The 25,976-nt window shown below is 48.5% G+C and overlaps 1 protein-coding gene across 7 annotated transcripts in view; it reads right to left on the bottom strand.

Annotated features, from left to right (window-relative positions):
- The window catches only part of LOC144106417 (N-acetyltaurine hydrolase), an 891,210-nt gene that overhangs the window by 692,102 nt on the left and 173,132 nt on the right, over nt 1–25,976 (bottom strand). For all 7 annotated transcript variants that reach the window (XM_077639226.1, XM_077639227.1, XM_077639228.1 and 4 more), the window contains exon 2: nt 18,389–18,557. In XM_077639226.1, coding sequence (XP_077495352.1) covers nt 18,389–18,557 — 169 coding nt within the window. The remainder of the gene's footprint in view (nt 1–18,388; nt 18,558–25,976) is intronic.

Here is a 25,976-nt window from a genome sequence, read left to right as displayed (position 1 = left end):
CGATATGATTAACAGAGGCAAACAGCTTCAGCAGAAGAAAGCGCGTGGTGTGGCATGGCTCATCATGCAGTCCACAAGCGGGATGTAACAACACATGACCAAAGACTGATAACGGCTTGATATGCTTGGGTATCGGGACCGAGGTCTTCACCGCATAACGATGAACTCTGCAGACGACGGAGGGAAGCCTTCAGGAGGGTTGGTAAACTTGAAGGTTTATTTACATATTTACAAGAGAAGCAGGGAGACCAAAAGTCAGAGATGAAGTGCCGTGCAACCAGCCAAATCGCGGCTTAAATACAGTGGATATTCCCTAGGCACCTAGCTAGGGAAACCGGTGGCTGATCAAGCGTCCAATGGGCAGACACACTCTTCATAGTCTCTTCCCTAAGCCCGTGACCGCTCCGCCCTCACAAACACGTGCACAGGCGATAAGGAATCCTGGCGCCTTGAGGTCCTGGAATGCTGTTTCCGACCGGTTGACCAGGTGCATAAGGTCGTTGGCTTAGCAGGCGGTGATCCCCTCCGTGGGAAAGAGGCGTCCTGGAATGTGGTTTCCAACGGGTTGACCATGTGCATAAGGTCGTTGGCTTTGTAGGCGGTGATCCCCTCCGTGGAAAGATGCGTCCTGACGGCCCCGGGCATTCCAGAGGGTGAGGTGAATCAGCCGTGTCCGCCCCCGCTTTGTCTGGCCGCGAAAGTGCAAGCGAGCGAGGCGGGTCCGGCGCCTTTGTTCGGGGCTGTTCTTGGCCCCGACTGAAACAGCTGAGGTTTTCTCTTCCATCAATAACTTGAAGAATAGTAAAACGCTGGACGTAAATGGCTTCCAGATATTGCCCGTAAAATATGTACTTGACATACTGTGCTCGATTATTACCTATATTTATAATTTGATTCTCTCTACTGGGGTTTTCCCTACAGGAATGCAAATTGCTCGAGTGATACCCATTTTTAAAAAAGGTGATAAGAACCTATTCACAAACTACCGACCGATTTCTATACTGCCTGTGTTTTCCAAAGGCATCGAGAAAATTATACATCACAGAGTGACTTCTTATTTTGACGAAAATCAGTTATTTCTAGATTTTCAACATGGATTCAGGAAGAAAAGATCTACAGAGACAGCACTTCTAACTCAAAAAGAAATTATAATTAAGGCATTCAGTGGAAACAAGCTCACCATGGGTATTTACATCGATTTTACTAAGGCCTTTGACCTCATAAATCATGATATTCTTCTTTTTAAATTGGAAAGGTATGGTGTGCGGGGCCTAGCGCTAACCATATTACAATCTTACTTATCTCACAGAACCCAATATGTAGACATAAACACAGCATCCTCTCCTACCCTCCATATAACATGCGGAGTGCCCCAAGGAAGCAATCTTGGGCCTTTGCTATTTTTAGTTTATATAAATGACATCGTCTACAGCGCTAGTAATGTTCAGGTTGTGTCATTTGCAGATGACACAACTTTTTTTGTCACAGGTATTTCCGAGGCCGAGGTTGAAAGCAAAACAAGCGAAGCCCTTAATAAACTGCACTCATGGGCAGATGCAAACTCCTTGCGCATAAATCCGTCAAAAACACAAATTCTGTTATACCTCCCTAAGGGAAAGAAAATATCTAGGCCTCTCAAAATAGCCTTAAACAGCCAACCAATAGAGCTTGTGACTTCTGTAAAAACACTGGGCGTTATCTGTTATCTTTTCTCACAACCTAACTTGGAATGCGCACATAGAACACATTTGTTCGAAAGTTTCCTCAGCTCTAGGTATACTTGGTCGCTTTAGACATATTTTTCCAGTAAGGGTAAAGATGTTGCTCTACAACGCGTTAGTACTAAGTCATATCCAATACTGCAGCTTGGTTTGGGGAACAACAGGGGTAACAAATCTTCATAGATTGCATTTGCTGCAGAAAAAAGCCGTCCGGTCCATAGCAAATGTGCCATTCCTTTTCCCCACAAGAAATATCTTTATAAAGTATGACATCCTTCCAATCTTCGCGTTATACTTTTATAGGCTTCTATTATGCTATAAATACTCTTCACAACAACGTGACAATCCCTTTATTGTACTTGGACAACTGAGAGAAAATAACAGCTGCCGTAACACTAGATACAAAGAAACTTGGATCACTCCAACACCAAGAACTTACTCTATGAACCAGTCCTTAAGTTACAACCTTCCCCTCTTGCTAAACTAATCCATGACAATTTTGATATTACCAGAAATTCAAAACACAATATCCGTGACTACTGCCGAGACAATTTCAATCTGTGAAAGAAGCAGACATGATTTTAGTGATGTAAAACATTTGCTTTGAGTACATGTGTGTATTGCGACTTTCGTTTTGCATGTGTGTTCGCGCTTCGCGTAAATGTGGATTTGCATCGGATACCCATGACATTACTAATTGATGTAAATGATGTGACCCTCGCCTTCCTTCTGTACTGCCACTGTCTCAAGGAGTCGGGACCTCCAGTCAAGCTGTTACCACAGCTTTTAGTCCCGGCTCCTCCTTTGTAAGAAAGGAAAATAAACTTGAACTTGAACTTGGGTCTTTCTGCCGGTTCACGTGAGGGCGCAGTTCGGGAGAAATGCCGCATTCCATACTCCGGACGATGGGATGAGAGGCCTTTCGTCACAGCTCAACGTCACCTGGAGCCGTTCCTAATCCTCTTCTCAGGACGACAGCACCTTTGGTCAAACATAGTTCGATGGCGCCTGCCGGGCTCGTCTGTTCCCGCTGTCGGGGCCTCCGATCACAACAGGTTGATATGCCAGCCGCCTACTTTCCGCCGCAGAGCAAAATTACTCCATTACAGAGCGCGAGAGTCTCGCCTTTGTCAGGGCTGTAGCTAAATTCCGACCGCAACAATATGTCTGCAAACGGGAAAGGTTATTTTTGTCTATGAATCAAGCAGCAGTCTTACCCTTGAATTATCTCAATAGCAAGTGTGCCCATTTTCCACTCACAAATCATAAATTGCTTTTTTCGAAGTCAACTACTTCATGCATAACAACCAACTAGCGCTGTTCCTTCACGACTTGCACACTAACCTTGACCTTAGCATGTTGACTGTCGCCACCTGCCCAGATTTTGCGAGAGTTTCGCAAATCTCCCTCCCGCCATCTGTTACGGAAATTTGCGCACCTGAACCTACATCCTAAGATCCTCAACGAATTCAAGAACTTTACCAATCGTTCCCATTCTGTCTCCGAATGTTCGAATATACACTGTAATAATAAACTGCACATCTCCAACCAAAAATTTTAACTTTAACCCAATGTTTCGAAGCCGACTCGGCTCCTTCATCAGGGGTGACTGAGGGCAGTAGCTAGCGTCTTTTAAGTATGGAAGGGGGGGGGGGGGGGTCAAAGGAACGACAGCCGTGACGTGAAAGGCGCGGGGGATGGGGAGGGGGGTTTAGGCTGTTAGTCACGCTGGCGCACTGCAGCGAGGTGGTGAATGGCGACTTTTTTTCGTTGAGTTGAAGAGCGAAGTCCCTGGGCGTATACTGGGGCTGGTTTCCTTTTGTGCGGTTGATATTGTTCGGGATGGTTTGGATATGCCAGGATTCCAGGAGGAGCCTTTTGTGGTAATTTGTTTCGGTTCCGAGGATGCGGGTTTCGTCGAAGTTGATTCTACGGTCGTAAGTTGATTCTACGGAGTGACGGTACTGTGAACGCATCGCACCCTTGCTTACGTCGCACCCTGTCTGCTTGCAGCACATCTGTATCTTTGCCTACCACCTCTACCGACGCCCGTGCAGCTGCCGCGAAGCCTAGTTGCCTAGAGCTGACAAAGCAGACTGCGCCAGATACCGACTACGCCCCCAATCTGCGCCTGTGCCCTGGTTTCCTTCACCAGCGCCTCTACCGGCTTCTTGGCTGTATAAAAATACCCTCCCCGTTCGGCCCCTCTCCTTGGCAGCAGTGACGGCACTGTGAACGCATCGCTCCCTTGCTTACGTCGCACCCTGTCTACTTGCAGGTTAGGTTTATCGCATTCTTGTTACGCATTCTTGTTTTGTTTTTTGCCGTCACTGCTGCCACTTTGACTGCTGCCACTTTGACGCCGCACTGTGTTTTTTTTTTGTGCCACTACTTGTGCCAGTTCTAGTGCCTTTTTTGACATGCCTACTGAAATTGAAAAACTTCGAGACAAGTTGAGGGAAAAATTTAGGAAAGAGATGACAGCTATGCGGAATTCGCTAGAACGCGACTTGCGCAACGACTCAAGAGAATTAAATAAAAGTGTTGAACACTGCAGCAAAGGGTTTGATGATATGTTCGCTAGCGTTTCATCATTGGAAGAGGAAACTAAGACATTGAAATCTGAAAATGCTGCAATGTAAGCTGAATGTGAGGAACTGAAGAGGCGATGTTCTGACCTAGAGCAACGACTCATTGGTCTGGAACAGTATTCCCGAAATAAAAACCTTGAAATAAGGGGGTTCCAGCACAAGAAAATGAAAGCCTACCAGACATGTTGCAAAAAATTGGCGAAATGATTGGAGAGCCAAAACTGGAGAGTGATGTTGATATCTGCCACCGTGTACAAACAAAGAATAAGGCTAGCTCGAATGTGGTTGTCCAGTTCAAAACGCGAGGAAAGCGCGACACTGTGCTGGCAAAAGCTAACGAGACAAAGCTCGTAGCTGAAGACCTCGGTTACAATGGTTCGGATACTTTTGTATGTTAATGAACACTTGTGTCCCCTGCTCAAGAAATTGCTGGGTATGGCAGTAGCGCGGAAGAAGGAGCAGAAGTGGAAATTACTTTGGACACAGAACGGCCACATTCTTGCTAGGAAAACAGAGTCGTCGACGATTGTGCGTATCGCCCGTGAGCGAGACCTGGATAAGATAGCATAGACGCCACGCTTTTTCTGATACCTAACAGTGCAACGACCCCCAAGATGTACACATTCGTTCTGCCTTCTGACCTTTGTGCTATATCTGCACAGAAAAAGAATGCTGTGTCCTTCTTTCATCTGAATGCACAATCTTTGCGAAACAAGGGCGATGAATTGGAAGCATTTTTTTGCACACTGAGCTTCCGTTTCAATGTAATAATGATTACAGAAACTTGGTATGAAAGTAGTAATGAAGCTTTGCACCTGCCCGGCTACAACACGCATGTGCAAAACCGTACTGGTAAACGAGGCAGTGGTGTCCTGATATCAACGGAAAAAACTTTCAAATACACCATTTATTTATTTATTTATTTATTTGAAAATACTGCAGCCCCATTCCAGGGGCTATAGCAGGAGTGGTTACATATATCATGCGGTACAGTTGCGCGCATAAAGGGGTACATGGCAAAATGTGAAACAAACGCTGCATACAACATCATATATTGCTACGTCTCAATTTCGGACGCAAAATCAGACACAGAAAAGGCACGTATTAAAGAGTTCCAACTCTCCACGGTACGCGGAAAAAAACTGTATTTGAAAGCGTTAGTACGGGCAAAAAAGGGTTGGATATTAAGATCGTGATGGCTCCTGGTGAGAGATGGTTTTGAAAACGTGATATGCTTACTCTTTGAGAGGCAATTAGCAGAATGCACTATTGAGTGAAGAAGTTTTAAGGACTCAGTTTTCCGGCGGGATGCGAGCGGACTTAAGTTTAAGGAAGATATCGCAGATGAGGGTGAAAAATGAAAGTCGTAGCGGCGAAAAATAAATCTTACAGCTTTTCGTTGTACAGATTCTATTTGATCAATTTCACATTGCTTATATGGATTCCAAACATTGGAAGCGTATTCAAGAATACGGCGAATTAGAGTTTTATACATGACCAGTTTCGTCTCTTTAGGAGCATCCCGTACTGTGCGCCTCAAGTAACCTACCTTTTTAAGAGCTTTAGCTGTGATATGATCGATGTGTTTTGACCATGACATATTGTGTGAAAAAACAACGCCAAGATATTTATATTCATGTACCCTTTGCAGGGATGAATAATCGTAATTAGAAGGGCATGAATAATTGTAATTAGAAGGGCATAGGCGGTTGGTGAAAGACATGACAACTGTTTTGCTGAAGTTGATTTTCATCTGCCACGTATTGCACCAATCACAGAATATACCAAAAGACTCATTCAGAAGGAAGTGATCACTGACAGAGTTAATAGTGTGGTACAATACACAATCATCGGCGTATAGACGGATCTTTGAGGTTATACTGTCAGGCAAATCATTAATATAAAGTAAAAACAACAAAGGGCCAAGGACAGATCCTTGGGGAACACCTGAGGTTACGTCAGCTTTCGAAGAATCGACAGAATTGAAGCGAACAGACTGGGAGCGGTGCGAGAGGAAATCGGCAATCCAGTCAACGAGTTGAGAGTTATTGAGAATGACTTTTAGTTTGCATAACAGTTTAGAGTGAAGAACCGTATCAAAAGCTTTTGAGAAATCGATGAATATGGCATCGATTTGGTTACCGGCATCTATGCTGATAAAAATGTCATGCGCAAATTCTGTTAACTGAGTCACTGTACTAAATCCCTTGCGAAACCCGTGTTGAGCCCTTGACAGAAGTTTAGTTGCTTCAAGAAATTCCATGATGTGTTTATAAATAATGTGCTCTAGGATCTTACATGAATGTGCAGTTAAAGAAATCGGCCTTTAGTTAGAAAGAAGTTGTTTGTTGCCGGATTTATAGAGCGGGAGTACATTGGCAAGTTTCCATGAGGAAGGGACAATGCCAGTAGAAAGAGATTGTTGAAATATAATTGAGAGATATCGACACGACCAAAGAGAATAACGTGCAAGGAAGGTATTTGGGATACTGTCCGGTCCAGCGCATTTTTTTGAGTCAAGGTGCAAGATAAGATTTAACACGCCCTGAGTGCTATCCGTGATATCAGAGATAGAACGGTCATGATTAGGAAGACAGAAAGAATATACTATAACCCACGAGGACTACGAAATACTGTCGTTGCAAAGCGGTAGTAGTGTCTTCACCGTTATATACCGGCCTCCTAAAGGCAGCATTTCTAATTTCATCGGCTTTCTTGATGAATATCTGCAATGGATCACCGTAAACAACCTTAATCTAGTTTTAGGCGGTGATATCAACATAGACTTTCTATCTCAATCTACAAATGAACGTGAGGTCAACTGCGTATTGCAAGCAACGGATTTACTAATGTCATAATTAACCCCACACGGCCGCAGGCAGCGACGGCAATTGACGTCTTCATTAGTAGCTATCCAGTTGACTGTCTTCATTCAGGAGTCATTAATGCCCGGATAAGTGACCACCTACCCCTATTCATGTTTGTAGACTCTTTTACATCCCCAAAACAACTTAAGTTTCCCGCGGTACAATATCGGCGTATAAACCAGGCCACATTAAATTCCTTTCGCGCAGCACTTGCAGGCGTGGACTGGCATCTCGTGCTCAGCAATAATGATCCAGAGGACGCATATGGTGCCTTCATTACTACATTTAAGTCCGTCTATGACCAAAATTTTCCACTTGTGACTTATAAAAAACCCCGCAAGGCCCTCAAGCCCTGGATAACAAAAGAATGCCTTGAAATGGTAAAACAAAAAATGAATCTTTACAACTGCGTTATTAAAAGCCGATCCCTCGATGACCTAGCACGTTTTAAGGCGTATAGAAACCAAGTCACTTCTTTTCTACGCCAAACAAAGCAAAAGTATATGAAAAAACTATTTAATCCAGACGTAATTAAAAGGAGTGACCTTGTATGGAAAACAATAAATCAAGTTTTAAACCCACGTGGACATGCAAGCGGAATCCTTGAGGTCTTGGTTGATAACACACCAGTAAGTGGGAAACCTTTGGCAGAGAAATTTAACGATTTCTTCGCGTCACTGGTACATGGCAATCACGGACCCCAGGATATCAAATGCCTCGACTCGCGGGTTTCTTCCACTGCATTCTTGAAGCCAACGGACGCCAATGAAATCAAAACTTGCCTACTCACTCTCCATAACAGCAGGTAACGAGACAGACGATCTTAAACTCCAACCAATAAAATATGTAGCCGATGTAATTAGCCCAGTTTTAGAGCACATTTTTAATTGCTGCCTCGAATATGCGGTGTTTCCCCGACGATTGCAGATTGCCAAAGTAACCGTTGTTCATAAGGGTGGAGACAAAAATGACCTGTCCAATTATCGGCCAATTTCTATCCTCCCCATTTTCTCGAAGTGTTTTGAAAAACATCTTATACAAGCGAATGTCCAGTTTCTGCGAGAAATGTAACATATTAACGCCTAGCCAGCATGGCTTCAGGAAAAACTTTTCTACAGAAACTGCGATTCTAACCTAAAAAGAACTAATTCTAGAGTCCTTTGAACAAAAACCTTTCACTCTCGGCATCTTTATTGATTTTTCGAAAGCGTTCGATCGCATCAATCACAGCATAATGTTGGCGAAACTCGAACACTATGGTTTTCGCGGAAAATTTCATCAAATAATTACCTCATACCTTAGTTGCCGTGTCCAACAAGTAACAGTAGACAACGAGTCATCAAATTTTATACATCTGTCTTCTGGTGTGCCGCAAGGCAGTATATTGGGACCGCTGCTTTTCCTTCTTTATGTAAACGACATAGTCTGTATAAGTAAACTTCCAACTTTTGTCATATATGCAGATGACACCACTCTATTTTTCCGATCAGCACATGTGCGAGATCTTGAACAGCAAGCTACAGATTGTTTGCAGAAACTTCACGAATGGTCTGAGTCCAATTCACTGATCATAAACACTGGAAAAAGCAAAGCTGTACTTTTTAGACCTCGTAATAAGGATCCTGCTGTCTCACAAGTTCATCTAAAAATGGGTTCCTCAGTCATTCAAATTGTTCCTACGGTCGAAAGCCTAGGAGTGCTTTTTAATGAAAATTTATCATGGGATGAACACGTTGAAAAAGTCAGGGACAAGTTGTCCAAGGCTGCTAGTATGGTGTCCCGCCTGCGATACCTCTTTCCAAAAAATATTAAGCTGCTGCTTTACAACGCACTGTTTTCCTCGGTTGCTAACTATTGTATTTTGGTCTGGGGAACAACATCATTTATGAATATCAAATGGTTGCATTTGCTTCGAAAGGAAATTGTTCGAAATATTGTTAACGCTTCACGTTTTGAACATACGGAACCGATATTTGCATCGCTTCGCATCACCCCCTTCCCCAAGTCTTTGAATCTATACTACTGAGGCGGTATAAAACAAATATTAGAAAAAATAATCTATTTATGGTGCACCTGTCTAACTTAAAATGTAAAGAACTGATGTATGCCACCCGTACTGGTTTCACATGTTTCGTGCCAAAAACTCCTACGAATTATGGTCGCCAAATGCTTTCACACACTCTTCCGTCCTCATTAAATAAGGCATCTAAATTTGTGTGCACTTAGGTACCGTGCGAGTTGTACTTATTACCAACTGAGAGTTGTACTTATTATTTGTACTTTCTTTCCTGTATGCTTACTTGCCGTTTTATTTTATTTTCATATTCATGTAATCATCCTGTTATTAACATATATGACACTCTGTATCCTGATGCTGCTGTCAAGTCATTGTAGGGTGCGTCGACCCCTGTCAAGCCTTCTCTCTGGCTTTTTGTCGACGCACCCAACATCGTCAAGATGTTGAAATTGAAATTGAAATTGAATGTTCGGCTACTGGATTGCATTCTCTTGCGAATTTGTGGACGTCGTTCTTATGTTGCCGAATTCTTTCTCTGAAATTTTTGGTTTCGCCGATATAGCTTGCGTCGCCGTCGGCGCATGGAATTTTGTAGACAATGCCTTGGGCTCTCTCTCGGCAGCCGGTCTTTGGGAACAGGTAGGCAAAGCGCAACAGTGTTTGTGGGCTTGTGCGCAACCTGGAGACCCGACCTTTTCAGGATTCGGGCGATGGTCTCGCTGACACCTCCGACATAAGGTAACGTGACGTATTTTGGTGGTGGCGTTGGTCTTTGTACGTTGATTTCTTGACGAATGTTGTGTTTTTGACGTCGGATGGTTTTTTGAATAAAATCTTTTGGGTAGCCGTTTTATGATGAGTTCTTTGATGATCGTGCGTTGTTCTTTTCTTCTGTCAAGTTCTGTGCTGCAGTGTGTCTCAACTCTTCTGAACAGCGTCTTCACCACTGATGCTTTATGGACTGCCGGGTGGTGCGAACAGAAGTGGAGATACCGGCCTGAGTAGGTTGGTTTGCGGTATACGGAGAATTGAAGGGTGTTGTGGTTCCGGGACACGAGGACGTCCAAAAACGGCAGGGAGTTTTCTTGTTCCACTTGTAACGTGAACTGAATGTCAGGTTCTACGGAGTTTACATGACGAAGGAAATTTTGAGTGTCAGATCTTTTGATGACGGCGAAGCAGTCGTCGACATACCTGAGGAAAATCTTTGGTTTCGGTTTCCATGCGCCGACTGCGAAGCAAGCTACATCGGCGAAACCAAATATTTCAAAGAAAGAATTCGGCAACATAAAAACGACGTTCGCAAATTCGCAAGAGAACGCAATCCAGTAGCCGAACATTCCGAGGACTCGGACCAAAGGATCAACTTCGAAGAAACGCGCATCCTCGGAACCGAAACAAATTACCACAAGAGGCTCCTTCTGGAATCCTGGCACATCCAAACCACCCCGAACAATATCAACCGCACAAAAGGAAACCTGCCCCCAGGGGCTTCGCTCCTCAACTCAAGGAAAAAAAGTCGCCATTCACCACCTCGCTGCGGTGCTGCGCCAGCGTGACTAACAGCCTAAACCCCCCTCCCCCTTCCCCGCGCCTTTCGCGTCACAGATGTCGTTTCTTTGACCCCCTCCACCCCTCCCTTCTTTACTTAAAAGACGCTAGCTACTGCCCTCAGACACCCCTGATGAAGGAGCCGAGTCGGCTTCGAAACGTTGGGCTTCGTCGGCTTCGAAAGTTAAAATTTTTGGTTGGAGATGTGCAGTTTATTATAAGTCTTCAAACCCAACCAGACAGGCAAATCTGTCAAAAAGTTTTGTTTTCGAATATACACTGATAACTGTGTTGTAGTTGAGCATGTGACGGAATCCCGTCTGGCCGGGAGCGTACATTTGAAATAAGAGACGCCGACCAGTGAAAAAAGGTTCGTTCTTTACGTTTCGGCTTCCACACGGAAGCCTGGTTCACAATCTGTGAACAATCTGTGAAGATTGTGAACAAAGCTTCCGTGTGCAAGCTTAAACGTCAAGAACGAACCTTTTTTCACTGGTTGGCGTCTCTTATTTCTTCAACTGATAACTGTGTTATGTACCGTACGATTGGTGACTGCCGTGATGAATTCACTCGCCACGTGTATCTTAAAAAAGCGCACTAAATTCGTGTACTGGCTGGTTAATGTCCCTCGAGCCACTAAATATAAACTTGTGTCCTTCGCTCCTCGTCGCAGTCTCTGTTATTTTTGTGATTAAATTGTTCAACTCAGCTGAACAAGTACCATCCCATTCCTAGAGTTAGTACCATCAGATATCCTCCTCTGATGACTGCAATAAAAATACGTGGCATCTGGTGGAGGTGCTAACGGTACTTTGTCCCTGTCGCCCCCATCCTCTGATAGCCGCCAAAGCAGCCCGATTCGTCTCGTAGAAGCAGATCACGAGAAAGTCGCAGAAGCAGTCCCAACCGAAGATGAAGTGCGAAGCAGCCGTCGTCTCCAGAGGCGCTCGCCTTAATACGGACTACTAACGGACCGCACGCGAGCAAAGAAAGACGCCTCAACGCCGACGTCAACCGTGACTACGACACCGGCCCCCTTTATTTTGTACCAGCCCCGACTGCCGCCCACGTTCACCGGGCGAGGATCCTGAAGAATGGCTGGAACAGTTTGATCGTGTCAACGTATTCAGCAGTTGGGGTGACCAGACTAAAGTGAGCCGCGTTTTCTTCGCCCTAGAAAGGCCAGCCGAAACTTGGTTCGGAAACCACAAAGCTTCTCTAGCGACGCGGGAATCATTCAAGCAAAAATTTCTGAAGGCACTCGCAAGCATAGTCAGGACTGAAAGAGCTCAGCTGCTTCTACTGCAGTCACGCTTCAAGCATTCGAATGTGACAGCGACCGCATACGTAGAATACATGAAACGCCTTTTTCGACGTGTCGATCCTGACATGATGGAAGATAAGGTTCAGCTTTTGATGCGTGGTGCTAAAGGGGCACTTTTCGGTGGTATGGCCCGCAAGCCGCCGAAGACCGTCGCTGAATTCACCAGCGAAGCAGCGACCATTGAGAAAACATTGGAAGCACGAGCCCGCCATATCCCTCGACAGCTCCTAGTGACCTCAACAACCCTCTCAGATGGCACAGCATTCGGAGGCAACATGCGGGATGTCATCTGAGAAATTGTACGAAAGAGCTGCGTTGCCTGTTGCGCTCTTCCAACCAACATTGAGGAAATCGTCCGCGAAGAAGTGCAGCATGCGCTTGACTCCCCGTCATCGACGCCTCCCGTTGAAGGCCCAGCCTTGACGTACGCCGTTGCAGTGCTCAACCTCAGCCACAACGACATAACGTAAGTCCGCCTCTTGGACGTGAACCAGCTGTTCCCGAATGCCGACAACCTACCCCCTCCCGCCCAGCCAACAAACGACGCTCAAGCCTTAGGAAATGCGACACCTGGAGGACTTCAGACAACTGCCCGATATGCTTCCATTGAGGTGAAGACGGCCATATTCTTTGTCACTGCCACTACAGACGTATCGGTATTGGTGTCTTTGCCGTTGTCGCACCACGACCACGCTTCGGCAAACGTCCGCAAGGAATCGACGACTACCTGCGCCGAGGGGAGCATGCGCCGAACCACCTTTCGCGCTCACCATCGCCGTCAACCTCGCGTTTTGCGTCGCCACGCCGCAGCTACGCAGCCTCGGTAGTAGGAAGGCCTCCCAGCCCCCGCAGAGGAATTTAAGGACAGCAACCTCTGGAGATGAGCTTGCTAACGAGCGAAATGGCGAAGATGCTCCAACGACCGCGCTGCATGAAGACGCGGCGTCGTCGACGCAGCATACAATGACAACCTCGAGCACGACGCTAAATGCCTTCAAAGCGAGCCGCTACCCAGAAAAGCTTTGAAGACACGCCCTACCCGCGATAAACATATCTGACGTAGCCGTGACCAGACGCTGAGGACAACGTGCAACGCAAGAGCAAGGAAATCCGAATTAAAAGTGGTATCAACGGCCGGGAAGTTACCCCTCAAGTCGACGCGGGAGCTTAATCATCGGTGATGAATGGAACATTCGCTGCGCAGTTGAGGAGAGTCACGACCGCCTGGGACGGCCCGCAAACTCGAAGCGCAGCCGGCCACCTCATTACGCCATCAGGACGATGCACCGTGCGAGTGACTGTCAAAGAACATACCTACCCTGTGACCTTCGCATTGATAGAGCAATGCGATATGTCACATTGGGCTTGAATTTTCTAAATGAACATTAGGCAATCATCGACCCTCGATCAAAGCTCATCACGCTTTTGACGGACAAAGCCATCCCTTCCATGACGGCGATGCAGCAGCGTGTTTCCTTGAGTGTCCTCGATGAACGAGTGTGCGTCCCACCCCGATCAAACGTCATGGTCACCGTAGGTGCCACGGATGCCAAGAACATGGAAGATCTCTTTGAGTAGAATACAGCGTTGCTTTGAGAGCAAGGAATTGGCATCACAAGAGGCATTGCACATTTCCGCAATGCACAAGCTGAAGTGCTGCTGACGAAGTTCAGCGAAGGATACCGGATAACTAACAAAAGAACGACGATTGTTTTCCACGACCAACCATCTGACGTTCGCGACGCCATCGCTCTCCCAGATTGAATCCCAGAAGATTCACCTAAGGGATATTGCAAGCACGTTTTCGACATAAACCCAGCCCTGCCCCGCAAGAGACATGAGCAGATTCCCAATCTGCTTCGAAGCTACAGCAAGTGATTCTCGTCATCGCCGAAGGTCCGACAAACGACGATTGCCAAGCATTGCATTATAACCGATCAGCACGCCCGATCTCTTACCCAGAGCCCCTACCGTGTGGTGGCGCGAGAAAGACAAGCCATCTGGGACAAAGTGGAAGAAATGCTCCGTGACGATGTTAAGGCGCGCTCACACTAGCGGGAAGCTTCCCGCGCCGGCACAGCGTCAACGTCGACGCTGCCTCGCAGCTCCTCGGAATGACGCTCACACTACGCGCGTTTTCTCGCTGCGGTTGTCTTGGAATGTGGAGAGAGGAGGCGCTGAGGGAGGACCCGAACGAGCAGAAAGAGAAGGGGATAGTCACGTGACACTAGAGAAGACTGGAAAGCGCAACCTGCTAGCTCCCCTCCCGTCGCCCTGGCAAAGCAGCCGCCGAGTGCCCCGGCCGGCCGGGGCCGGCCGGCCGGACGCGCGCAGCCTCCGCCTCCGCCGACGGGGTCACTGAACTGGGACCGACGTCACGGTTCACGGTCGGCGCCCATTGGCTGTTCTGTCACCGGCACGGGAAAAATAGGTACCGAACCCATCGCTCCGCGGGACGGGAGAGCAGGCTGTCCGCGGGAGAAAAACCGGCTTGGGCGGGAAGCGGCACGCGGGAAACGCCCGGCGTTGCGCGTTTTCCCGCTAATGTGAGCGCCCCTTTACTCAGCGATCGAAGAGTCCCTGGGCGGCACCGGTTGTTTTATCGAAGAAGACGGCGGACTTAGATTCGGGCGTCGATTACCACCGCTTAAACAACATAACGAAGAAGGAAGTCTACCCCCTCTGCCACATCGAAGATACACTGGACCGGATCTGCAACGCCAAGTATTTCTAATCGATGGACCTCAAGAGCGGCTACTGGCAAATTGAGGTCGATGAAAGAGATCGCGAGAAGACGGCATTCATCACTCCGGATGGGCTCTTCGAGTTCAAGGTGATGCCATTTGGTCCCTGTTCCGTACGAGCGACGTTTCAGTGAGTAATGAATATAGTGCTGGCAGGCCTGAAGTGGCAAGTTTGTCTCGTATATTTAGATGACGTTGTTGTTTTCGCCTGGTACTTTGGTACTTTGAAGACCACCTAAAGAGGCTTCGAAAGGCTATAGGCAATCCAGTCATCTGGCCTAAGCTTGAAAGCATAGAAATGCCACTTTGCCTATGAACAGCTGCAGATTCTAGGCCACATCGTTGCAAGGAGGGAGTACGCCCAGACGAACGAAAAACAGCTGCTATCTCACTGTTTCCACCGCTGGCCGATAAGAAAGCTATGAGCACAATCTTAACACTGCGCATATTGTCGATAATTTGTCAAGAACATTTCGTGCATCGCCGAGCCTCTGACTCAAATGACAAATGCAGACATGCGGTTTAAACGAGAAACACTGCAAGCAGAAGCCTTGAATGAACTTGAGCGTCGTTTAGAGTGCCCGCCGATCCATGCGCACTTTAATGAAAACGGCGAGACTGAAGTTCATGTCGACGGAAGCAGCGTCGGCCTACACGCCGTCCTCGTTCAGAAAACTGACGGACTGGAGAAAGTAATCGCATGCGCTAACCGTTGCCCGTCCAAGGCCGAGGCTAACTATTCGACAACTGACAAGAAGTGCCTTGCCATCATCTCGGCTGCGTCGAAATTCCGTCCCTACTTGTACTGACGACCGTTCAAGGTGGTCAGCAATGACTACGCACTGTGCTGACTTGCCAGTATGAAGGACCCCTCCGGCCGCCTTGCTCGACGAACCCTATACGCCTGGAAAAGTTTGACGTCATCGCCGTTTACAAGTCCGGACGCAAGCATTCTGGCGCTGATTGCCTGTCATGAGCTTCTGCATAGATGTACCGCAACCGGACGACGATAAGGACGCCTTCCTGGGACCAATAGCTCCAGCTCTTTTGCACAGCAGCAATGCTTGGATACCGACCTAAATACGTCATCGAGTGCTTGGAAGTCAAGGTTTCTTCTCCCCTCGCCTCATTCCAGCGAGCATTGCCTTGCTTGTATGCCCAGAATAATGTCGTCGTGAAGAACTTCGGACCAAACTAAACAGCCTAACTGCTTGCTGTACCTGGAAGTCCCTGCGAAGAATTTTAACACGTTTCACAAGATGAGAAGACAGCTGGACATCTGAGGTTTTCTCGCAGCCTCTGCAGCATTCAAGACAAGTATTACTGGCCCCGACTGTGAGCCGATCTCGCACATTACGTGAAAATCTGCCGAGATTGTCAGCGACGAAAGATCCCTCCCACCGAGCAGCAGGATTTCTTAACCCTACTGAACCCCCTCAAGGCCCTTTCAGCCGATTGACATGGACCTACTTGGCCGTTTCCCTAATTCATCATCTGGGAATATGTCGATAATCATTGCGACCGACTACCTCACCCGCTGCGCCGAGGCGAAATCCCTACCGAACGGAACAGCAGCACAAGTTGCCAAATTTTTCGCGGACGGCATTCTTTTGCTGCACGGCGTCCCGCTGCTCATGACGGACAGAGAAACAGCGTTCACGGCGGGACTTACGCAAGTCTTGATGCGCTACAGCCAAACAAGCCACCGGAGGACAACTGCACTCCTTTCCCAATAAATAATTTACTTTTACAAACATTTCTCGCTGTCTTCCTTACTGCTTGGACACCTGTCACCACTACGGCGCAATATAAATAATTTGGGTCCTCTTATTGCTGACATGCTCGCCGTGTATGTCGATTCCGAACGCAAGACCTGGGACGTCATCCTGCCATACATCAACTTCACCTACAACACCGTAGTGCAGGAGACCAACGTCGACGTCGCCGCCTAGCTTCTGCGCGCAGAAGCCCGAAAAGGCCCAATTACGGAGTAAAAACCCGTAGCGGACCGGCGCCAGACGCTACAACCTACGAAGACGCAACGCGGTGTACGAGACCGAGTCTGGGTTTGGACGCCCATTCGCCACCGCGGATTGAGTGAAAAGTTTTTGCGCCGCTATTTCGGCCGGTACAAGGTTCTTCGTCGGCTAGCTGAATTGGACTATGAAGTCGTCCCTGAGGAAATGACTACATCCCAGCGACGCCACATGCGACCAGAGGTTGTCCACGTCGACCGTCTAAAGCCCTATTATGTGCGCTAAAGGACGCTGTGTCTGTTTTATTTGTTTCTACTCCAGTTATTTGTTTTAAAGCATCAGCTCGATGCTTCTTTCAGAGGGGAGTAATGCCGTGATTCTTTGTACAGTTTGTTCATTCTTTAAAGGTGCCGACACACAACTTAAATCTCTTTGTTTGTGATGCAAGCCGCGAACAGATTTATCGCGATTGATCGCATCCAGGTGGAGCCGATTCTAGGTTGTTCCAGACGTTTATTGTTACTTTGCACGCGGTATCTCAAAAGTTCGCTATCAGCTTTAAAGTGAGCACGGCCGAGAGCCATTATGTTCGACGACTGCCAAGCACGCTTGTTTCTCCGCCGCCGCCTGATTGTGTCCATTGTGGGCGCAGGTTAGCCCCAATCAAAATGTTACTTTAAGAAAGACTTTTCTCTGTCTTCCTTACTACCTTGATTCCCATTACCGCTAAGCGGCAATACAAATATCTTGGGTGCTCTTATGATTTATAATGGCGTGGTGTCATAATTAAGCATTAATCAAGGCATTAGTGTTTCTTAAGTTCTACCTGCATATAGCTACATCATGCGTAAAATTATTCGCGTATAAACTAATTTTATACCCGGATTACAACACCCATCCGCCGTCAAGAGCTCACATCACGCGTATTTAATCACTGAACTGGAAGCTGTTGAAAATCGTGCCGCTGGATTTATTCATTCCTCATACCCACACGACACCAGCATTTTATATTTGTGAGCGAAAGCCGGACCGTCTGTTTTCGTCGCTGCACTGAGCGCGTCGGCTCTCGTCACAAGTTTTATTTTATTATTGTTCAGTCACGAACCGTATACGACAGTGGCAGCACGCATGTTTCACAGCACAGGTCATCCTCATCAGTTGGCCGGCCGCCATTGCGAACTTGTGCTTCGTTGTTTTTTTCGTGTACCTACATACAAGAACAGCCTACTTCATGACTATCTGCTTTTTGAGAACGCGTGCAAAACCATCATCGCTAGCTGCTTGTTTTTTTTCCTTAGTGAAGTGAAATCACACACCTTATGGAATTCCCCGCAATATGAAACCTGAACTCAACAGGGCTTTTGTCTTCGTGCCAGCAAAGCGAGCAGCGTTTATAAGGAGTTCATTTACTTCTGCAGTAAAACAAAGTAAGGATCCTGCAGTGCTTGCAGGAGCTGTCACCAGTGTCCTTCTTTGTATGCGTAGAAAGTAAGATTTAAAAATATTTGCATCACATCTGGGAAGTAATTCAAATGTGAATAGTGTTCCATGCTTAGGAAAGTAGCTCTATATGTATATACTTTTCGAAAGTACTTACGGGAACTGGCGTATCCACCAGAGGTTCTCCATGGACAGCGGACAGTGGCGCATGTCGGCGTGGTGCAGCTGCGGCGCTCCGCTGACAAACACCCGCTCGTCCAGTGTGTCGGAGAGGTGCTCATGCGTGAGCACCGCGCCCAGCTGGGACGGCTCCACGGGCCCCAGCACTGCACGTTGATCGCGCGATCACTATGGTCTACGGCTACTCCATCTGGCTGGAGTGATGTTAGGCCGGCAGCACACGGTTGCTTCTTAGTAATACACGCTAACTGGTGCATTGTTTCTCAAGTGAAAAAGAGCGGTCTGCCTTTCTTGCGCTTCGTCTTTTTACGAAAATATAAGATTCCTCCCGCCACTAGCTGTACTTGAACTCGCGATGGCAGCCAAGCTTATCACGTATAGCGTGCTGGCAAAAGCGCCAGAAATGGGTCTGCGACCCGTCACATGCAGGACGTATTATATAACGATGGATTACTCAAAAAATATTTTGGCAAGAGATTGACTGAAATAAGATGGCACTGAACAAAAATACACAATTTTTAAAAAATATAACCGCGGTACGCTCACATTACATAAACAACAATACATTAGTGGCAGAGAATGCAAACCGTGCGTTTATGTTGCCGCGAATACTTGCAGTGTTTGTTCGTTTTTCAAATCTGCCGCCACACCACTTCATCGCTTTGTTCGCGACGCAAGACGCGACTAGATTTATCTCGATTGATCGCAGCCAGGTAGAGCTGATTCTACGTTGTCCCGGAATGTTCTAGTAACATTGCACGCTTTATCACGAAATTTCGCTCTCAGCTTTAAACTGAGCACGGCCGACAGCGGCGGGCATTCTGTTCGACGACCGCCGAACACGCTTGTCGCTTCGCCGCCGCCGAGTGATTCAGTCCATTTTGGGTGCAAGTCAGCCCAATAAACAGTTTTCTTTTAGAAGCCTCTTTGGTCCGTCTTCATCGCAGCGTCGACTGCAGTCACCACTACGTGGCATCTGGTGGAGGTGCGGGGTAGCCTTAAATGTTCCGGATGCCCTCTTCAAGTCGTGAAGCCAGCCCTTAGCGCTTCGCACACGAGGACGAGCCAGCTGCTCAGAAGGCCAGCCGGCATATCCAGGGAGAAGAGCCTGAGTTCGGGAAACTGCCGGACCGCACCAGACAGCGAAAAAACGCTGCTACGAGCACGCAACCTCGCCGAAGATGTCGACACCGATCATACTGCAGCAGCCGCGGGCGCCGCCAACGTTAAATGGATCCCTAGGCGAAGACCCTGAAGAATGGTTGGACCAATCTGAGCGCATAGCGTCATTCAACAACTGGGATGATGCGGCAAAAATTGGACACGTGTTCTTCTCATTGGACGGCTCCGCACGCACGTGGTACGAAAACTACGAGTCGTCCCTTACGACATGGGAGATATTCAAGAGAGAACTATTGAAGTTATTCACCAGTATCGTGAGGAAAGAAAGAGCCGAATGAGCCCGTCCGTGGTTACGTCGAAGAGATGAAGTGCCTATTTCGCCGTGCCAACCGCGAGATGACCGAGGAGAAGAAAGTTCAGTTTTTAATGCGCGGCGTAAAAGAACAACTCTTTGGCAGCCTCGTCCGCCAGCCGCCAAAAACAGTAGAGGCATTCATGCAAGAAGCCTGCACGATTGAGAAGACCCTCGACGTCCGAGCTCGGCAGCACACTCGCCCTTCCTCTGCCTGTGCAATCCGTTCGGACCCGCCTGCCACAACCAGCGACAGCTTGCGGGAAGTTATCCGCGAAATCGTCCGAGAGGAGCTAGGGTGATTACTGCCATCCTCCCCACAGCCACAAGCAGCGACTATGATGGATGTGGTAAGGGAAGAAGTGCAACAGACACTTGGCACCCCGACGGCCACTGAACCCCAGGCCATGACCTACGCCGCTGCTGTAAGGACTGCTCAGCCCCAATGACAACCCCCACGTCCTGCCCGAGATGAGCCACTTGTTCAACAACGCCGCCTCCCAGCTCCCGCCCGCCCAGCCTATGACCGACGCTCAAGCCCCAGGAAATGCGACGCCTGGAGGACTTCCGAGAACCGGCCGTTGTGCTTCCATTGCGATGAGGGCGGCCATATTATTCGTCACTGCCCGTACCGACGTATCGGTTTTAGAGGATTTGCCGTTAACACCCAACGACCACGCTTCGGACAACGTCCGCAGGAAATCGACGAGTACCTGCGTCGAGAAGAGTACACGCCGAACCGCTTTTCGCGCTCACCATCGCCGTAAGCCTCTCGCTTTGCGTCGCCACGCCGCAGCTACGCAGCCGCGGTACGAGGAAGGTCTGCCAGCCCTCGTAAGGGAAACTAAAGGCAGCAACCTCTAGAGGTGAGGTTGCCAACGAGCGAAACGCCGAAGATCCTCCACCGACCACGCCCCATGAAGACGCTGCACCCGCGACGCCGCATGAAGAACCGACACTCGCTGCACCGACGCCGCACACAATGAGAACCCCGACCACGATGCAAACTGCCTTGAAAATGACGCCGCCACCCAGAAGAGCTTCGATCACACTCCCCACCTGCGACTCGCATACGCGACGGAGCCGTGACTCGACGCCGAGAGCGATATGCAATGCAAGAGCCAGGACCTCCAACTTAGAAGTGACTGTCGACGGCCGGAAAGTTACCGCTCTAGTCGACACAGGAGCCGATTACTCGGTGATGAATGGAACATTCGCTGCGCAGCTGAGAAAAGTCACAACGGCTTGGGACGGCCCGCAAATTCGCACCGCAGGGGGCCACCTCATTACGCCATCCGGACGATGCACAGCGCAGGTGACTGTCAAAGGACATACCTATCCTGCGACCTTTGTTGTGCTACCGCAATGCTCCGTCGAAGTGATCTTGGGTATGGATTTCCTTAATGAGCGTCAGGCGATCATCGACCTGCGATCCAAGCTGATCACGCTTTCGACGAAGGCATCGCTTCGATGAAAACTCCGGAAAATCACGTTTCCCCGAGTATCCTGGAGGAAGAAGTGAGCGTCCCACACCGTTCAAGCGTTAGTGACCGTAGGCGCCACGAAAGCCATTAACGCTGGAGCCATCATCGAGGGCAACATGCAGTTGCTTCTAGACCTAGGAATCAGTATCGCAAGAGGCATCGCACATTTCCGCAATGGCCAGGCCGAAGTACTGCTGACTAACTTCAGCGAAGAATACCGACACATTAACAAAGGAACGACTATTGCTTTCTTCGACGAAATATCCGGCGTACGAGACTCCTCTGCCCTCTTCGACCCCTCCGCAGAAGATTCGCCTGACCAAGAGAACTCGCCCACACTCCACATCAACCCAGCCCTGCACCTGAACAGGCAGGACCAGATCCCCAATCTGCTTAAAAGCTACAGTGAGTGTTTTTCGACATCGCCGAAGGTGCGACAAACGCCATTTGCCAAGCATCGCATTATAACGGACCAACTCGTCCGACCTCCCCGTCAAAGCCCCTACCGTGTGTAACCGCGAGAACGACAAGCCATCCTGGACCAAGTCGAAGAAATGCATCGCGACGACGTCATCCAGCCTTCAAAAGCTCATGGGCGGCACAGGTTGTTCTAGTGAGAAAGAAACACGACGCACTTCTATTCTGCGTGGATTACCGCCGCTTGAACAACATAACAAAGACGGAAATCTACCCCTCCCCCGTATCGATGACACATTGGACCGCCTCTGCAACGCCAAATATTTCTCATCGATCGACCTCAAGAGCGGCTACTGGCAAATTGAGGTCGACGAAAGAGATCGCGAGAAGACAGCATTCATCAATCCGGATGGGCTGTTTGAATTCAAGGTGATGCCATTTGGTCTCTGTTCCGCACCAGCGACGTTTCAGCGAGTAATGGATACAGTGCTAGCAGGCCTGAAGTGGCAAATTTGTCTGGTATATTTAGATGCGTCGTTGTCTTCGCCTCGAACTTTGAAGAGCGCCTCAAAAGACTTCGAAGAGTACTAGACGCAATCAAGTAGTCTGGCCTAACCTTGAAAGACGAGAAATGACACTTTGCCTACGAAGAGCTGCTGTTTCTAGGCCGGATCGTTAGCAAGGAGGGAGTATGCCCAGAGACGCAGAAAACTGCTGCTGTTGAACAGTTTCCACCGCCGGCCGATAAGAAAGCAGTGCGCAGATTTCTCGGACTGTGCGCATATTACCGACGATTTGTGAAAAACTTTTCGCGCATCGCCGAGCCCCTGACCCAACTGACGAAGGCAGACGTGCCGTTTAAATGGGAAGCGCCGCAAGCAGAAGCTTTCAAGGAAATTCAGCGTCGTTTACAGTCCCCACCGATAATCGTGCATTTTGATGAAAACGCCGATACTGAAGTTCATACCGACGCAAGCAGCGTGGACCTAGGCGCCGTCCTCGTTCAAAAAAGCGACAGGCTGGAGAAAATCATCGCATACGCTAGCCGTTCCCTTTCCATGGCCGAGGCTAACTATGCGACATCTGAGAAGGATTGCCTTACCATCATCTGGGCTACGTCGAAAGTCCGCCCCTACCTCTACGGACGACCGTTCAAGGTGGTCAGCGACCACCACCACGCGCTGTGCTGGCTAGCCAATTTGAAGGACCCCTCTGGCCGACTCGCTCGATGGGGTCTGCGTCTCCAGGAGTTTGACGTCACCGTCGTTTACAAGTCCCGACGCATGCACTCTGACGCCGATTGCCTCTCACGAGCGCCTGTAGATACACCGCCGCCGGATGACGATGAGGACGCCTTCCTGGGACCCACCTTCCCGAGCTCTTTTGCTCAGCAGCAACGCTCGGACCCCGACCTAAAAGGCCTCATTGAGTACCTGGAAGGCAAGGCTTCTTCACCCCCCGATTCATTCAAGCGAGGACTGTTCCTTCTGTGTGCAGAATGAGGTCCTTGCGAAGAAGTTTACAGCGTGCAAAACAGCCTACATCCTTGTTGTACCTGCTTGTCTCCGCGAAGTTCTGCAGGCTTCACACGACGAGCCGACAGCTGGACATCTCGGGTTTACTCTCTCCCTCCGCCGCATTCAAGACAAGTATTACTGGCCCCGACTGTCTGCCGATGTTGCACACTATGTGAAATCCTGCCGAGATTGTCAGCGACGAAAGACCCCTCCCACACGACCAGCAGGATTTCTGAACCCCATTGAACCTCCCTCAAGGCACTTTCAGCAGATCGGCATGGAATTGCTTGGCCCTTTTCTATCGTCAAAATCTGGAAATAAGTGGATCATCATAGCGACCGACTACCTGACCCGCTACGCCTAGGCGAAAGCCCTACCCAACGGAATAGCAGCAGAAGTCCCAAATTTTTCGTGGAATGCATTCTTCTTCAACACGGCGCCCCCGATGTGCTCATCACGGACAGAGGAACAGCATTCACGGCGGAACTAACGCAAGCCATCCTGTGTTACAGCCAAACCAGCCACCGGAGGACAACTGCATACCACCCGAAGACCAACGGACTGACCGAGCGCCTGAACAAAACCATCGCCGATATGCTCGCCATGTATGTCGATGCCGAACACAAAACCTGGGATGTCGTCCTGCCTTACGTCGTCTTCGCCTACTGCACCGCAGTAGAGGAGCTCACTCAGATGACGCCTTTTAGGCTCGTCCATGGCAGGGAGGACACGACCACGCTAGACGCCATGCTGCCCAACGTTACAGAAGAAGAGAAAGTCGACGTTGCCGCCTACCTTCAACGCGCAGAAGAAGCTCGAAGGCTTGCCTGACTACGGATCAAAGATCAGCAGCGGTCCGACGCCAGACGCTACAACCTACGAAGACGCAACGCTGAATACAAGCCAGGAGACCAAGTCTGGGTGTGGACGCCCATTCGCCGCCGTGGATTGAGCGAAAAGCTTTTGTGTCGCTATTTCGGCCCGTACAAGGTTCTTCGTCGGCTAGGTAAACTGGATTATGAAGTCATCCCTGACGCAATGACTGCATCCAAGCGACGCCGCGTACCACCAGAAGTTGCCCATGTAGTCCGTCTGAAGGCGTATTATGCGCGCTAAAGGCCGCTGCATTTTCATGCTCTATTTTCGCAAGATCCGTTTTTTTTCTCTTACTGGTCGCATTATTTGTTTTAATGCATCGGGTCGATGCTTCCTTGAGTGGGGAGTAATGCCGCGAATATTTGCAGTGTTTTTTCGTTTTTCAAATCTGCCGCCAAACCACTTTATCGCTTTATTCGCGACGCAAGACGCGACTAGATTTATCTCGATTGATCGCAGCCAGGCAGAGCTGATTCTACGTTGTTCCGGAATGTTCTAGTGACTTTGCACGCTTTATCTCGAAAGTTCGCTCTCAGCTTTAAATTGAGCACGGGCGACAGCCGCGGGCATTCTGTTTGACGACCGCCGAGCACGCTTGTCGCTTCGCCGCCGCCGAGTGATTCAGTCCATTTTGGGTGCAAGTCAGCCCAATAAACAGTTTTCTTTTAGAAGACTCTTTTGTCCGTCTTCATCGCTGCTTCGACTGCCGTCACTACTGCGTGACAATATTTAGCAAAAGCATTACAAATATATCACGAAATGAAACACAACTCCAAATAAACTTACAAATGCGTGAACACATGCAACCAGGCGCAATCACACTTTGTAAATGACTAGTATTTAGTGCAGTTTTTAAACAATAACGTAACACTTCTTTTCGTAGCACACACCTATTTTTGCTTTCAGTGGCCTGGAATTTTATTCACCAAGTGGAATTTCAAATTTCACAAAGTTTTTCTACCTGATGCTCAGGACTTACTTGAAAGGGGCCTTGAAGCCCATTTAAATTTGGAAAGCAGCTATTGGACCATCCACTAAGGAGACAACTCTAAGACTCATATCTCGTATGTGATTCCTTCTCTAGTGGAAGCTGTCAATTTTACCTTTCTTTTCGTGCCCGTCTGCTGGCGGTAGCTGGCCTACTAGCCAAAATAGATTGTTTTTTGATTTACTTACTGTTTCTCTTTGTTAATGTGGGCCCTTGTGGTTCGTCATCATCATCAGCCTGACTACAACTACTGCAGGCCTCTCTCATGTCTCTCAAAATAACCCTGTCCTTTGCCAGCAGCGCCCACCCTATGCTTGCAAACTTTCTTATCTCATCCACCCACCTAACCTTCTGCCGCCCCCTGCTACGCTTGCTTTCTCTTGTAATTCACTCCGTTACCCTTAAGGACCAGCGGTTATCCTGCCTTCGCATTAAATGCTCTGCCCAAGTCCATTTCTTGTGGTTCATGACGCTAGCGAAATACCTGCGGATGACTGTCGTGAGGTGATAGAAAACATTGGCAGCGAGCCCAGTTTCAGAAAATTGGTTTGAAAGATGCCCAGCAAGTGTTAAGCTAAATTCGGAGCAAGTCGGCTGTGAAACAAGCTGCATTTACGTCTGGCCAAAATCACCCAAATCAGTGAAATATGAATGCTGTATGTACCATAAAAGACTTCGCAGAAATTTTGATTTCTGTTGCCTACGCCAGTCTGAAACCATTGCTCTGAAATTGAGCTCCGTGCCATTATTATTTGTCACCCCCGAAAAACTCTCAGCAGGCTTTCTTTCAGCGTCATGAATAAAGTGCA

Source organism: Amblyomma americanum, chromosome 10 (assembly GCF_052857255.1).
Source record: "Amblyomma americanum isolate KBUSLIRL-KWMA chromosome 10, ASM5285725v1, whole genome shotgun sequence".
NCBI lineage: Eukaryota > Metazoa > Arthropoda > Arachnida > Ixodida > Ixodidae > Amblyomma > Amblyomma americanum.
Note: the sequence above shows the minus strand (reverse complement) of the source record. Positions and strands in the feature narration are given on the sequence as shown.